At 36.9% G+C, this 16,562-nt stretch overlaps 1 protein-coding gene across 2 annotated transcripts; it reads left to right on the top strand.

Moving 5' to 3' along the window:
- The first annotated feature begins 7,488 nt into the window (after window positions 1-7,488).
- On the top strand, window positions 7,489-8,881 carry LOC101360098 (putative olfactory receptor 2B8). Of its 2 annotated transcripts, XM_012558659.1 has the most exons (2): window positions 7,489-7,511; window positions 7,945-8,881. In XM_012558659.1, exons 1-2 carry the CDS (start codon window positions 7,489-7,491, stop codon window positions 8,879-8,881), a joined length of 960 nt encoding a protein of 319 aa, XP_012414113.1. The 2 variants fall into 2 exon arrangements, with proteins under 2 accessions (XP_012414113.1, XP_004387119.1); XM_004387062.1 differs by lacking the exon at window positions 7,489-7,511 and having other exon boundaries at window positions 7,937-8,881.
- The last annotated feature ends 7,681 nt before the right edge of the window (window positions 8,882-16,562 follow it).

Below are 16,562 nucleotides of genomic sequence, written 5' to 3' on the forward strand. Positions count from 1 at the left end.
CCATTCAGCCTGGGATTGGACAGCTCCATAAAACAAAACGGGACTAATGAGGCACAGCAGTCCAGGGACAAGGACTAGAAGGCAGGAGGGAACAGGAAAGCTGATGATAGGGAACCCAAGGTTGAGAAGGGACAGTGTTGACATGCCATGGGGTTGTTAACCATTGTCATAGGGCAATATGTGTATTAACTGTTTAATGAGACACTATTTGTTCTGTAAACCTTCATCTAAGATACAAAAAAAAAAAAAGAATTATCTATGTGAGATCAAATTAACAACAGCAACTCAAAAGGTTTGATGGGAAGCCTAGGGTGCAGTGACTTGATAATGGTGATAGAATAATTTGGAAAAGGATAGTGAGAATAACAGCACAACTGGAAGAATATAATCGATGTCACTGAATTGTACATGTAGAAACTTTTGAAATGGTGTAACTTTGGCTATGTATATTTTCACCAAAAAAAAGTCCTCCAAGGTCAAGAAGGGAGAGTGTTGACATGTCATGGAATTGTTAACCAATGTCATAAAACGATGTGTGTACTGACTGTTTAATGAGAAACTGTTTGTTCTATAACCCTTCATCTAAAGTACAGTAAAAAAATTTAAAAAATAGATATACGAAGCAAAAATTGATAGAAATAAAGGAATAAAGAGTTAAACCCACCATCAAAGTATAAGATTTTAACACACTACTTTATATTATTTATTCATAAAAAGACAAATACATAAATAAAGAAGGATATAAAAGATCCTGAAAACAAAATCAACAAGATTGATTTAAGGGAAACTATAGAATTTTGTATTCAAAAATAGAAAAAATACATCTTTCTCGGGCACAGATGGGACATTACACCAAGAAAGCCTCAAATATGTTTTAAAGTATAGTTGGCATCCAGTTCATGATTTCTGATCAAAATACAAATTAGAAATTGATATTGAATTATAAATGAAAGAATTTGCTGCTTAGAAATTTAGAGGTACATTATAAAAATATTTATGAATTAAATAAGAAAACCTAACAAATTAGACTTTAAGTTGAAATCTGTCATAAAAAACAAAGAAGGACATTATGCAATGACAGAAGGATCAATACACCAAGAAGATACAACAATTAAAAATATATATGCACCTGACATCAGAGCCCCAGAATATAGGAAGCAGACACTGACAGAATTGAAGGGAAAAATAGAAGTTCTACAATTATAGTTGGAGCCTTCAATATCTTACTTTCAATAATGAACAGAACGTCTAGAAAAAAAAAATCAGTGAAGAAATAGAAGACTTGAACAACACTACAAGCCAACTAGACCTAACAGACATATATAGGACACTCCATCCAACAACAGCACAATATATATTCTTCTCCAGTGCACATGATCATTCTCCAGGATAGATCATATGTTAGGTCACAACAAATCTCAATAAATTTAAAAAGATTGAAAGTGCCTTCCCAGGCCACAACAGAATAAGACTAGAAATTAATAACAGAAGGAAAACTGGAAAATACACAAATATGTAGAAATTAAACAACATACTAGTAAACAATCAATGGGTAAAGAGAGAAATCAGAAAATAGTAGGTGAGCAATAAAAATGAAAGCACAACATACCAAAACTTTTGGGATGCAGCTAAGGCAGTGCCCAGAGGGAAATTTATAGCAATAAACACCTTCATTAAAATAGAAGAAAAATCTCAAATCAGTAACCTAACTCTACAACTTAAGGAACTAGAAAAAGAAGAGCAACTAAGCCTAAAGCTACCAGAAGGAAGGAAATAACAAAGATCAGAGCAGAAAAATGAAATAGAGGATAGAAAAACAACAGAGACGCAATGAAACCAGAATTTGTTTTTTTGGAAAGATCAATAAAATTGACAAATATTTAGCTAGATTAACAAAGAAAAAGAGAGAGAAGATGCAAATATTTAAAATCAGAAATGAAAGTGGGAACATTATCCTAGAGAAATAAAAAGAATCATAATATGTTACATCTTATGATAAGAGAATACTATCATTTTAAAAAAAAAACCATTGCCATCGAGTCGATTCCAACTCATAGCAACCCTATACGACAGAGTAGAACTGCTCCATAGAGTTTCTAAGGAGCGCCTGGTGGATTTAAACTGCAGACCTTTTGGTTAGCAGCCGAGCTCTTAACCACTGCGCCACCAGGGTTTCCAATACTATCATTAGCTATCAATATTATCATTAGATAACAAAGATATGAGTTATCTTTCATATTAAACAACAAAATAGAATAACAGAATATATGATAGAATGCAGGCCTCAAAAAAGAATGGTGTATTCATTGATTAGCAAGTTGTGGGTTTGTTCCTAGTAATGCAGGTCTATAGAATAAATTCAGATCTATATATTAAAGGTGTGTTTTTTATTTAATCATGTAGACAATTGTTGGTGGTGGTGGTGGTGTCCTCGACTCGGTTCCTACTCATAGCAACCCTATGTACAACAGAACAAAATACTGCCCGGAACTGCACTGTCCTCACAATCGTTGTTATGCTTGAGCCCATCGTTGCAGCCATTGTGTCAATCCATCTGGTTGAGGGTCTTCCTCTTTTTCACTGACCCTCTGTGTAGACAATGGGAGGTAAAACTATTTTTAAGCAAGGAAATGATGTAATGTGTCAGTTTTAGGAAAAATAATTTAGATAACACTGTGGAAGCTGAGAATCTGGCTGGCTGGAAGATCTCCTCAGAGCTGAGTTAAATGGTTCAAGCAAAGGTAAAATACCTTGATTAAAGTATTGTAACAGATGGAAAATGAAGGCTGGATACTGAATGTATTCTAGAAATATGTCAAAGAGAATCAACAAAGCTTAGATTGAATGTTGAAACCCAAACAAAAGGAAAAATCAGGATAACTTGGGGATTTCTCTCTCAGATAACTGAGGGTTTGGTATTTAGATTCTGAAAATTTGATATGCAAAGATAGGAGCTGGTTTCAGGACATGATGAGTTTAGCTGTAAAGCTATTAAAACTTTAGAGTTCACAAATAATTCATGTGTATATAGCCAAGACTCAATTTGATTTAGTATGGTACTCAAGAAGAGGGTGTGGCTTGAGGATTTATCATATAGCTGGTACTTAGAGCCATGGAAATGTGTCCCAGGGACAGTGTGGAGAGAAAAGAGAGGCCAAGTACAGGACTTTGGGAAACCTAAACATTAAAATTTGTGCCCAGTGGGAAAGAAGACTAAGAATCAGGAGTCTAAAGTATAACAGAAAAACAAAAAGTGAGTTATGAAGCTAATGGACAGTATCATTTCTTGAAGGAGGGGAAGGTCAATGCCAAATTGCATTCCTTACTTGAGCAAGATGACAATTAGTGCATCTATTTTGTGTGATGGGAAGAGTACTGGAGATTTTACTGAAAGTAGAAATAACAGCATTAACTATTAATAAGAAGAAGGCAAATAACAGGATTTGGAAGTGTGAATGGAAGGAGAGAAATTATGGATATTTTGTGTCCTATCGAAAAGATTGTAAACTTTGGCAGGAGAAAGCTAGAAGAGTTTGAGGGGAGAGAGGTTTAATTCTATATTTGTTTTTATGATTGGATAGACTTGAGCATATTTCTAGGCTATGGATAAAGGGTTAATGAAGCAATTTATTAGAAGCTGAAGCTATGGAAAAGATCAAATATAACTGAGTGAAAAAATTTCAAAAAAGCCAGGAGGTAATAGAGTTGATAGCACTACTGGAAAAACTTTTTTTTTTAAGTGAGTCAATAATAACATAAGCATATAATATGAAAAGTAAAAGGCACAAACATTTTTACCTGATGATCTCTTTGTTTCTCTTTTAGGTAGAAAGAAATGGTATTTCTGAGAATAAGGGTGAAAATTTAAAGATTGGCCAAAAACACTGCAATCAGCACTACTAATATGAGAAATGGAAGTTAAACACGGAAGATAGGCTCACTTCTAGTCAATTTGGCAGGAAAGGATTGACTATCTGTTGTCACCTCTCCAGGGCCTCCCTCTGGGGAGCAGTCAAACCCTGGATGCTTGAACTGAGGCTAATGAGTTACATGGGGCAGGGCACTCTTGGGGCCACTAGAAAATAAAAACATCTTCAAACATCTCAGTCCCTAAAGCATATACTTGAGTTTGGTGGCTTATAAAAATATCTGTCAAATATAACATTAGCTCTTTTATTCATAGAAGATTCCATAGAATTCACAGATTCCAACCTTCTGGTTACAGACTCAATTGTACACTCTAATTTCTACTCCTTCTGATGCATTCAAACATTCTGTATAATAAATGGACACTCTTCCTGTGAAAACCTGGAGATGACATAATTATGCTAACAGTAATTTTAAAAAGAATTGGTGTTACCTTTGTCAGAGCCTGAGTGAGTAGCAATTTTCACTTTCCTTGCCTTAGATGATTAAGCATTTTCCAGGACTATCCTCTCCAAGAATGGCTTATTTTTAAAGGCATATTTTAAATATATTCTTGATATATTCTAAGGATCTTGTTTTTCCAACTTCATGCCCTAATACCTTTCTCCTGTTCCAAGACCAAACACACCACTTGCTAATCACTGAACATACCATATTTGGGACAGCAACATTTATGCGGTTTCGTCTGCGTAGTATTCACTTTCCCATCAACATGCCAATATTCTAGTTTCACAGAACTATGACGATCCTTTAAAGACCTTCTTGCTTCTTCCAGAAGGTAGGTGGATGTCTGTGTAATCTTAGTTATTCTTCAGTGGGACATGATGCTATATTCTTAATAAACTTAGTTATTCTTCGATGGGAGATGATGTCATATTCTTAATCCAATACCCGTTCAAACGTTCCCAGGGCCTGCTGAGGTTGTTCTTTTTTCGCCTGATTCCTTAGGCCCAAAAAGGGGGTGGTGCTATCCTCACATCTGATGTCTGCACATGCGTTTGCTATTTACTTGGATCGAGTTCTAGACTGAAAGAGGAATCTGAACTCTAGGCTAGCTAAACATCCCTGCCCTGGTGGCGCAATGCTTAAGCGCTCGGCTACTAACCAAAAGGTCTAGCGGTTCAAATCCACCAGCTGCTCCACGGGAGAAAGATGTGGCAGTCTGCTTCCGTAAACATTACAGCCTTGGAAACCCTACGGAGCATTTCTATTCTGTCCTCTAGGGTCACTATGAGTCGGAATTGACTTGATGGCAATGGGTTTGGGGTTTAGAGAAGTGATAGTGTGCGGCCATTTTCTCTCCCGTTTAAACCAAATGCTAGATGCTAGGTTTTATAAGCACCCAGCCTGTATTTATCTTTTAGATCTGTAGAATGTAACAAAGATGTGTATATGTGAAAAGCCTTCATTGGATACTCCTGCCAATTAAGGGGAATCAATTTTTCCTATTACTGTAGATTTTTGCTAGCCACACACCAATAGAAATAACAGAAATAGAAACATCAATAATAATCTTTTAAAAATATTATGATCACATTGTAACTCATTTGTGAGCTTGGAATAGGAGAGGCTTACCACTGTGTAAAGAATTACTACAACTTGGCAGGCAGGACTAAATTATATTATGTTGAAATTTATGTTAAAATAAATCCCAAAACTCATTGCTGTAGAGTCAATTCCGACTCATAGCCACACTGTAGGACAGAGTAGAACTGCCCCACAGGGTTTCCACGTGAACTGCCAAACTTTTAGTTAGCAGCGGAACACTTAACCACTGCGTCACCAGGGCTCAAAGCTACTTTTGTGGTTATAATGAATTTTACATGTTTCTTATGAGAATATATGCTTTCTTGGTTCAGATCACCTCTATACATCACTAAGAAGAGCAAAATCACTCAAAAGCATGTTCCTGACTAAGTTGTGAGACATTTCAGTGATCTCTGGGAAATAATAGTGTATTCAAAAACAATTTAAGAGGCTTCAACTGGGCACCATGGCAAACTGGAGAAACTCTTTCTCTGTGACTCTTAAAACACATGGATTGAGAGAAAAAGCACAGGTATGCACCAACAACTTTTGATAGACAAATGCCAATTTTATGATTCTGGGTATTTTGAAACAAGGCCTGAAAATGTGAAAGGAATAGAAATTGAGAACCATGCTGTCACGAAGAATGTGCTAGAATGTTCTATTTCTGTTATTCAAAATATGATAATAGTTCTGTTGTAATGTAAACCTACCAGTTTCAGTAAAAAGTTAAAGCCTAATGACACTATTTCTTTTATTTGGAAGTATAAACTAGTCCAGAAGTAGAGGTAGGGAGGTGTAGAGTTTAGAATCTCAAAGCTTATAAATGGCAGATTTATACTTAGAATCCAAAACCCTGATCCCCATATTATTGCATTTGAGAACATATTGTTCCAAATTAATTTCATCCTTTGGCACCATAGTAACAACTTCCACCAAAGCAATCACCGAAATGCTTGAGGAATAAAAGAGTTAGAGGCATCTAGAATCCAACAGAAAAGACAGGATGGAGAAGTGGCAAAATATATCCTCTTCCTTGGTCATGGATTTTGCTAATGGAAAGATGGTATTTACAAATGATTAACAGAGTCTTACAAGGTTCCATGCAACAAAGCATTAAATAACAACCTAAAATGGGAATATTCATGACTGCTTATTACCGTGTGTCTCTAGTTTACCACTGTGAATGTGTGAGAGAAAATTGCAAAAGGAAATTGAAATTAAATTTCATTTTCCCAAATAGCCACAGTTTTCCAGCTTAAGTTTTCCTTATTTGAGAGATAATATAACTGTTTAATAAAGGTTGTCCATGATTGTTTTGTTTTGTTTTGCTCTTGAACAGTTGTAAATTTCTATAACCCCTTATAACCCCTTACTTATACTTATTTTCTATAGCCAACTACATTTTTTAAGCCTACTCTATATTTTCATGTATTCAACTTTTTTTTTTTTTTTTGGTGAGTCTACTATATGTCAAGCTCTTTTCTAGACTATGGGGACATTATGGAGATCAAGGCAGTTGAGGTCTCTGACTTTGATGAGCTTCATGTTGACTTGGTCTTATTCAGGTAACATTTACTGTTAAGATTACATTATGCCATGTGTATGAGACAGAGGCAGAGACAGAGAAAGAAGATAGTTTATTTCTAATAGCAGGCCCACTGATTTTAATGAAAAAAGACAATGATTTATATGAGGTTGATATTTTAGAAAGTACGGAGTGAGAAACTGGAAAAAAAGTTCTATGTTGCATTGAAGAAAGTAAAAAGAGAATTATAAAGTGAGAGAAGGGGAAAAACTAAATATTGGATTAGTTCTCTGGGTTTTTGCTGAATAAAGCATTGATGATGATTATTTACAACTGGTTCTCTTAAAGTGTGGGGTTTGGATACCATAAATTCATAAATTTTTTCCAATAGAAGCTGTCTAGAAATATGATTATACACTCCAGTGCTAAAAGCTTCCATCAGTTTATGGATTAAAACATATTGCTCCTCTTTGAGTAAAACTGGTAAATGGTAGGTTTTATCTTCTATGTATCTTCAGAAAATACAGAAGTGGGAGAGCCAGTGTGAAATATTTCAGTTCTTGATGGAGCACCAAGATTGAGAGACTGGAGGAGTACAGATTTACAATTTATTCAGAAAAGTTTAGGGAGAAACTCGAGTTATCTTCTAAGTTCATGCAAACGAAAACAGGTAATGTCCCTCGTTGTTTGAATCCTGGCTCTGCCGTTTATTAGGTGAGTTACCCTGGGAAAGTTCCTGAGTCTTCTTAACCCTCAGTTCTCTCATCTCTACAACAGAAAGTGTCATTCTCATATGGTTGTTGTGATAAAATGGAAGGCACTCATATATATCTGTTTATCACTCTTTTTCTTGTAAACAAAGAGGTGAATGAAAACACCTCAAGTACCCCAATGAAATGATTAAACACAGATGACAAAATATAGAGGCCTCTTGTTTCCAACAGGTAGGGTACGATGGAAAGAGCTAATGACAGCACCTTCTCTGGATTCATTCTCTTGGGCTTCTCTGGCAGACCCCATCTGGAGACAGTTCTCTTTGTCATTATCCTAATAATCTACTTGTTGAGCTTTCTAGGCAATGGCACCATTATACTTTTGTCAATTTTGGAACCCCATCTCCATACCCCAATGTATTTCTTCCTCTTCAACTTGTCTTTTATGGATCTTTGTTCGACAACTTGTACTGTCCCTCAGACACTGGTCAACTTCAAGGGGAAGGACAAGACCATCACCTATGGTGGCTGTGTGACCCAGCTCTTTATTGCCTTGGGCCTGGGGGGAGTGGAATGTATTCTCCTGTCTGTCATGGCCTATGACCGTTATGCAGCAGTCTGCCGCCCACTCCACTACATGGTGATCATGCATTCCCAGCTTTGCTTGAAGTTGGTTGCAACTGCTTGGCTTACAGGTTTTGGCAATTCTGTGGTACAGACGGCATTGACCATGAGTCTTCCTCTCTGTGGTAAAAACCAAGTGGACCATTTCTTCTGTGAAGTTCCAGTGATGCTGAAACTGTCGTGCACCAACACCTCCATCAACGAGGCTGAAATCTTTGCTGTCAGTGTCTTCTTCTTGGTGGTGCCTCTCTCACTCATCTTAGTGTCATATGGTCACATTACCCGTGCAGTCCTGAAGATAAAGTCAGCACAGGGGAGACAGAAAGCTTTTGGAACCTGTGGTTCTCACCTCCTGGTGGTAATCATTTTCTTTGGCACACTCATCTCCATGTACCTCCAGCCTCCCTCCAGTTATTCACAGGATATGAACAAAAGCATTGCACTGTTCTATACTCTGGTGACTCCCCTGCTGAATCCCCTGATTTACACTCTGAGGAACAAGGAAGTCAAAGGGGCACTAAGGAGATTAGTGGGGAGAACCATAGCCTCAAGAGAGAGTTAACAGGGCTTGCAAGCCCAACCAGTCATGCTCTGGAAAACTTCTCAGCAACTAAGAACTACATTTAACTTAATTGAACAAATTCTTAAACAGCATCTACTATGTACCAGGCACTGGTTTAAGTACTTGGGATAAGTCAGTGACCACAAAAGAGAAACTCCCATCCTCATGGAGCTAATTTTTTAGGGGGGAGAAGATAAGTTAAATAAAATAAGCTAAAAAATAAATTGTGGTTTATTATGTATTGGAATACTATACAGTAATGAGAGTAAACAAACTATAAGTACATAGAATGACATGAATAATTCTTACAAACACAATGTTGAGTGAAGGAAGTCAGATACAAAACAGTTCATGTTGTATGAATCCATTTATACAAAAATTCAAAGCCAGGCAAAATAAATCTGTGGCATTAAAAGTCAGATAGTGGTTGCCCTGTGGAGTGGTGGTTGAAAGGGGAAATGGGGAGGAGGCTTCAGGAGTTCTGGTCATGTTTTCCTTCTTGTTCTGCATGCTGGTTATATACGGTGCAGAATTTGTGAAAGTTCATCGAACTGTGCACTTTGATATCTGCACTATGTATATTGTACTTCATTTACATCTAAAATTTTAAAAATAAGCCAGAAATAACAGATAGTATGATACTAAATAATCATATTAAGTTTGTTTTTTCCTTTTACACGAAGTTTAGGTTTATATTCTAAATGACTCAAGTTACTTCTTTCCATTGAACTGAAATACTAGATGCTAAAGTGTTTTTGGTGTTCCAAATATTCAACTAGACTAGAATGAACCTTGACTAAGTCTCATCTGAAGTCCTCAAACAAAGATCATTTATCAGGTGAGTCTCTAATCTCTTCATACCATGTAGATTTCAAGTGGCCAGTTATTGAAGCAAAAATTAGAGTGATAATTTCCGCATGAAAAGTTTAGTACTGAATTCTTTGACTGCCCTGACTTAGCTATATTCTGATAGAAAAGGATATTTAATATCTGTGTTGTCTACCCACAATTTAGGTAAAAACCTAAAAATAGTTGTCGTTAACCAAAAATTTCAAAATATTCAAACATTTCATGGTTTGAACCCACCAGTGGCTCTGCAGGAGTAAAGACCTGGCAATCTGCTCCTGTAAATATTACAGCCTAGGAAATCCTATGGGGCAGTTCTACTCATCCCTGTAAGGTCGCTATGAATCAGAATTGACTCAACGACACACAACAACAACAGGTAAAACAGCAAGTATTGAAGAGGATTTATCCAAAAAAGTAAAAAACAGAATCAAATAATTATCTGATTAACTTAACAGGTAGTTTATTTAAATATTTTCTTCTGAAATATATCTTATTTTGACATTGGCAAATTTGAAGGTTTATTCATGTATTATTCTGCTGATTAAGTGATAGAATAGTAAATATTTCTGTACATAAATAAAGGTGATTAGTGAATTGTTGAGTTCCCTAAATGACCTTGTCTCTGTTGTATTGAATAGTTTTGAGTGACTTCTGATTATTTTCTGAGTGGAATACAGAAAATATGATTATTTTAATGACAATTCCTTGGATTTTTTTTTAAAACCAAGATGACTAGCTTCATTGATAACCATATGACTTGTATGATATACAAGTCTCATGTTCTATATCTTTTTTTTCTTTTTAGGAAATAAACACTATTTTCGTTTCACTACCTCATTTCACTAGCCCATGCAAGGTAGCCTTTTGTAACTTCTGCTTCCAGATAAAAAGTGCTAGGTTATGGCAGGCCTTGCAAGTACTTAAAAGTCAGATACATTTTTAGCAATTATATTTTTAAAGACATTAGAGAGCTGTGGATGTGATGAGGATGATGTGGACTAAAATTACAGAGAGGAGGTAGCCATTCTCAACTGAGCTGATGAGGGCTAGCTTTCTTCCCCCCACCCCCAGGAGCATTTGTCAAGCCTGAGTATGTGGTGAGGATCAGGTATGATGCAGACAAAGGGTCTCTGCCAGGAGAGAAAGAAGCCAGTATAGCAGCCATGTTAAACTGGAGTGACAAATTGAAAACTTAAGAAACCTCAAATAAATGGCCATTTGTTCCCAATAGACACTTGCTGGATTCTGAGGTTGCACAGGAGGCTGGAGAGCTAGGCCAAAAGCTTCAAAAGATAGAATATAGATAAATAAATAAAAATTTATAATTTAAAAATTATATATATTTATATATAAAGAAAATTTTTAAAAATTGTTTTAAAGATATAATCAAACCTCCTGCCATTTCACTGTGCTTAGGAAACAAAAGACCCACCAAGAGTAAGAACCTGCCTCTATCACACAGCTCTCCCTTTTAAGACATTTGTCAGATTTTTGAAGCTGCTTGAAACAGGAGACTACTAATTAAACTTATTTGAAGGACAGAATTTAATTTCCCAGGGCCTTTCAGGGCTGAAGAACAAGACTTCCCAGACTTTCTGTCAAAATCCCAATAGGACTATGCCCTAGGAATAGGCAGGAACAAGAGAAAGACTGAATCTTACTAAATCTACAAGCCTGCCTGACCCAACTCAGTCCTAACCAAGGAAGGGAGAACTCTCCTGGTTGAAGATAACATCATCTGGAGCCTTTATGGTTCTTTTATACATCTTGTCTGGCATATAATTAACGATTACAAGACATGAAGACAGATGATCATATGAGTGATAATCAAGGGAAAATATAACAACAGAAGCAGAATGATAGATGATCTAAACAATGGAATTAGCACTCAATGACTTTACTATAGCTATGATTAAATCCAGTCAAGAAAAATGGAGGAAAGGTAGAAAAATTGATGAAAGGATGAAGAATTTCACTAGAAAATTGCAATCTACATTAAAAAAAATTGAATGAACATTCTAGAAATGAAAAATACAATTTTATTATCAAAAACTCCATTAATGTGGTCACATAATGGGTAAAGGCTCCTAGGTGTGCCTTGGGAACATGTTTATCGTGATGAGACACACAAATCATGAGAGCATTCTCAACAGGTAAGGGAACTAACCAGTTACAACTGGTGAGGTTTCATGCTTTTTATTCACAGTGACAGTGAACAGGACTTAATATTTTTCCTCAACTTTGGAAGTAAGCAAATTTGTGATGGGATGGGAAGACACAGAAAATTGCTTTCCTATGACATGCTCCATTAAAAAAGAGTGGAACTTAAGGGAGAATAAAAAGCTCTGCTCGAAATCAAAGGCCAATAAAAAGTACTGGATTTTTTAACGCAAACTGAATCTGAACATAGAAAGCTTTTATAGAAAAACCGGCATCGAAGACCCAGAACCTCATCCATTAATAAAGGGTGGGACCTGATTTTTAAAGCCCCGTGGTTAAGATATAGGAGTTTGATGCTAGATGCTCTTGGGTTCGAACCACGGCCCTGGCATATGGCTGTGTGACTGTGTTGTGTCAGTTATTCTTTCATTGCCATGGCTTATTGGTCTATAAAAACAAGTAATATCAACAAATAAAATAAAGAACTAGAGATTCCATTCATTTCTTCCATCACATTTATTCTTCCTTTCCTACCTGTTGCTGTCAAGTGGATTCCAACTCATAGTGACCTACAGGACACAGTAGAACTGCCCCATAGGGTTTCCAAGGCTGTAATCTTTACAGAAGCTGACTGCCATATTTTTCTTCCATGGAGCAGCTGGTGGGTTCAAACCACCCACCTTTCAGTTAGCAGTGAAGTGCTTAACTACTGCTCCACCAGGGCTCCTTCTTCCTTTCATAGGCCTTGATTTTTACTACTGTTTAATACAAAATCTCTACAATGTTACTGAAAGAGAGTGTTCTAGCAATATCCCCTCTACAAACACAACTCTCTTTTTCAGGGCTAAGGAACAAGACTTCCCAGACTTTCTATCAAAATCCTAAGAGGGATTTCAACCTAGGACCTGAAAGAATAGCATTTGTAATTGTTTTTTGTTTTTTGTTTGTTTTTTAGCCTTGTGTATCTATTATGATAGCACGAGGGGTATGATTTGTCCCATGGACTTCTTTAGTGGGGTAGGATTATATCAATAACAGATAATCCCACCACCTCCAGGTAAGCTTTTTTTCTCCCCCTTTTCAATGTGGTTTGCAAGAATAAATTATGGTACAACAGTCACTTGTGTATACTTTTTATTTATTTGAGAAAACATTGAAATTACATCATTTATTAGCCTATAACTTCTATGTAGTGTAAAGCTAAAGGTAAATTATTTTCTTCCATCATTCAACTTCAGTAAAGAGTTAAGGGATTGACCTACAGGAGGTACCATGTGATGTGCATGCTTTGCACACATGTGTGTGTATGCATAATAACATATTAATATATATTTAATTTCAGGCCATATATAAGCCAAAATATTGCATGCTGTAGCAGAATACAAGGAAATATTGTTTGAGCAGTATAAAAATGCTTCTTCCAGGATGAGAAGTGAATCCAGAGAGAGGTTTATTTTATATTAAAAATGACACATGGTCGGCCAAGATACTCCCTTTAAATACATTAAAGCAAACAGAATTCTTTTTCCTACAGATAGATTAATAAATAAACTTTCCAAAGGGAACCTTGCAAAACTATTCAACAGTTTCTAAATGCTTGAAATTGGGCCTTTAAAATACTTGGTAGTTATGGAGGGTCCCAGACAGAGCTAGAGAAAAATGTAGAACAAAATTATAACTCCAAAAAAAGACCAGAGACTGGAGAACCCCTGAGAGTATGGCCCTCGGACACCCTTTTGGCTCAGTAATGAAGTCACTCCTGAGGTTCACCCTTCAGCCAAAGATTAGATAGACCCATAAAACAAAACGACACTAAATGGGCTCACACGCTTAGGGGCAGGGACGAGAAGGCAGGAGGGAACAGGAAAGCTGGTAAACAGGGAACCCAAGGTTGAGAAGGGGAGAGTGTTGACATGTCATGGGTTTGCAACCTATGTCACAAAACAATATGTGTATTGATTGTTTAATGAGAAACTACTTTTGCTCTATAAACATCTAAAGAACAATAGAAAAAGAAAATAATAATAAAAAAACTTGGTAATTATTATGTGTGACTTGCTAACACAGAATCAAAGGTGAGCACCTAAGAAAGATTTGACAACTGACAGCAACATCCCACTGGTAATGAGTATCCCAAGTAACCCAATCATTAGAAATGTCCAGAATGCCTCATTAAGACTAAAGCCACAGGTGCAACAACTGAACAGCTTCACTATCAAAAGAGGTTAAAACTGTCCCCATGAATGGTTGTGTAATCAGAAGAACTTATAGAACCAGTAGATTTTATTCAGTTCAGAATGGTTAGAATAATTCCACCAAACAATGTGAATCAATAGATTTGAACAAAAAAATGAAGGAAGAGTGCTCTAAACTCTAAGGCTGTCTCAGGAATCCCATCCCCAGATCTCTCTGATTTAGGGGTCATTTATTTCTACATTTACAACATGTATCCCACCTTTCCAGCAAATCTCATCCCCAAGACATTTCCAAACATAATGGTTCCCAGCATCTGCCAAGTCAGACTTTGAAACATGCTATCATACTAGAAATGAAAGAAAGCTCTCAGCTATACTGTAGCCAAGCATCAGATCAGACGTCACCTGCAAAAGAAATGGTTAACAGGGATCTGTTACCTGTTCCTCCCTCCTCAGCAGAACCTCTGGCAAACAGTAACTGCTGGAATTTACCAGCTAAGAGAGAAATGAAGTTTTGTAGGGGTTACTACATACTGATTAAACCAGATGCCATTGAATCTGCTCTGATTTACGGCTACCTCATGTGTGTCAGAATAGAACAGTGTTTCGTGGGTTTTCAATGGCTGATTTTTTGGAAGTAGATAGCCAGGCCTTTCTTCCCAGGCACCCCCGGGTTGTCTTAAACCTCCAACCTGTTAATTAGCAGCCAAGCACATTAACGATTTGCACCACCCAGGAACTCTGTATAGTGATTACTGATCTGGTAATGATTTTAGGAGGATTTATGTGGTCTGTCTAGAGTGTTCATTATGAATACACCTGCAATTGGCAGACTTCAATTGTGGTAAAGGATGTTAGTCTTGTAGCCAGAACAGGTCTACAAGAGTAGAGACATACAGAAACTGAGAAATCCCCAAGCTAAACGTGTTATCTGCGCTGACTTGTACCATAAGCAGTTAGTGCCCCACACTCAAACAAACAAACAAAAAAACCACATTCCATTGTACAAAGGGGTCCAGAAGCTGCATCTGACTTGTTCAGGGCCTTGTAGGTATTGGTGTGCTGTTGCTCCTCTCTTGTATACTTTACTAATCATTACTAAAGCTTGTGCTGGTTAAGACTTGTGTTTCATGTGAGTTTGACTGACATTTTGGATTTCTGCGATTGCTCATTACGTGAGCTGAGGTTTGCACTCTGTGTTCCTCAGAAAGCTGAAGGGTGGAAGGAATCTACCAGTAGCTCAGGATATAATTATAGTGCTTCACTCCAGATGGTAAATAGATGGAATAAAATAATTTAGTCAGTCCTGGTACAATCACTGCAGCCATTCCACAGTTGGTGAAAATTCAAAAGGAAACAAGTCCTAATAATTCACACAACCCTGTGTCTATAATAGACAAAGCACGGGAAACTTGGTGAGTCAGAGTTTCTAGATCCCATCTGAAAAATGGTACAGAACAATAATTAACTTTTTGGGTTTGGTCTCTTAAGAGGTTTTTTTTTGTTTTTGTTTTTGTTTTTTTTGGTAGGGTGGGGCCCAGAGATCTTTACAACCTGTAGTTTATAACTAAGTATAAACACTCAAATGCCATTCAAACTTGAACTTAAATGAAATAAACCTGTTTCACTGCAGTTCTTTTCGGTGTCCTGACAATCAGAAAAATGGTTGCTCAATCAGAACAATGACCCAGTGGCTTCATAAGAACTTGAGATTTTCTGCACAAAAAAAAAAGTTCAGTCGAGTGATTTTTTAAATGACATTTTGGATATAACTATCAGAGTGTAGTTGAATAATAATGCAGAGTGGCAATTTAGGGGGTAAGTAGTACTTCAAAACTGTTTTCTTATTGGTATACAATAAGCATTACTATTGTATCAGTATGTATAGAGATTCTTTTTTTGTTGTTATTTTATTGTGCTTTAAGTGAAAGTTTACAATGCAAGTTAGTTTCTCATACACAAATTTATACACATATTGTTATGTGACCCTAGTTGCTCTCGCTATACCATGACAACACACTCCTCCCTTCCACACCGGATTTCCCGTGTCCATTCAACCAACTCCTGAACCTCCCTGCCTTCTCATCTCACCTCTGGACAGGAGCTGTCCATTTAGTCTCATGTATCTACTGAGCTAAGAAGCACACTCCTCACAAGTATCATTTCATGTCGCATAGTTCAGTCTAATCTTTGTCTGAAGAGTTGGCTTCGGGAATGGTTTTAGTTTCGGGCTAACAGAGAGTCCAGGGGCCATGTCTTCTGGGATCCCTCCAGTCTCAATCAGACCATTAAGTCTGGTCTTTTTACTAGAATTTGAGTTCTGCACCCTACTTTTCTCCTGCTACATCAGGGACTTTCTGTTGTGTTCCCTGTCAGGGCGGTCATTGGTGGTAGCCAGGCACCATCTAGTTCTTCTGGTCTCAGGCTGATGAAGTCTCTGGTTTATGTGGCCCTTTCTCCTCTTGGGCTAATATTTT

The sequence above is a fragment of the Trichechus manatus genome, unplaced genomic scaffold, assembly GCF_000243295.1.
Source record: "Trichechus manatus latirostris isolate Lorelei unplaced genomic scaffold, TriManLat1.0 scaffold00180, whole genome shotgun sequence".
In the NCBI taxonomy this organism is placed as follows: Eukaryota; Metazoa; Chordata; class Mammalia; order Sirenia; family Trichechidae; genus Trichechus; species Trichechus manatus.

What these genes read in the sequence shown, in the direction of transcription:
- LOC101360098 (XM_012558659.1), top strand. Translation starts at nt 7,489, where the DNA reads ATGTATCTTCAGAAAATACAGAA. An exon ending in TATCTTCAGAAAATACAGAA is followed by an intron (nt 7,512 to 7,944) that starts GTGGGAGAGCCA and finishes TACGATGGAAAG; the next exon opens with AGCTAATGACAGCACCTTCT.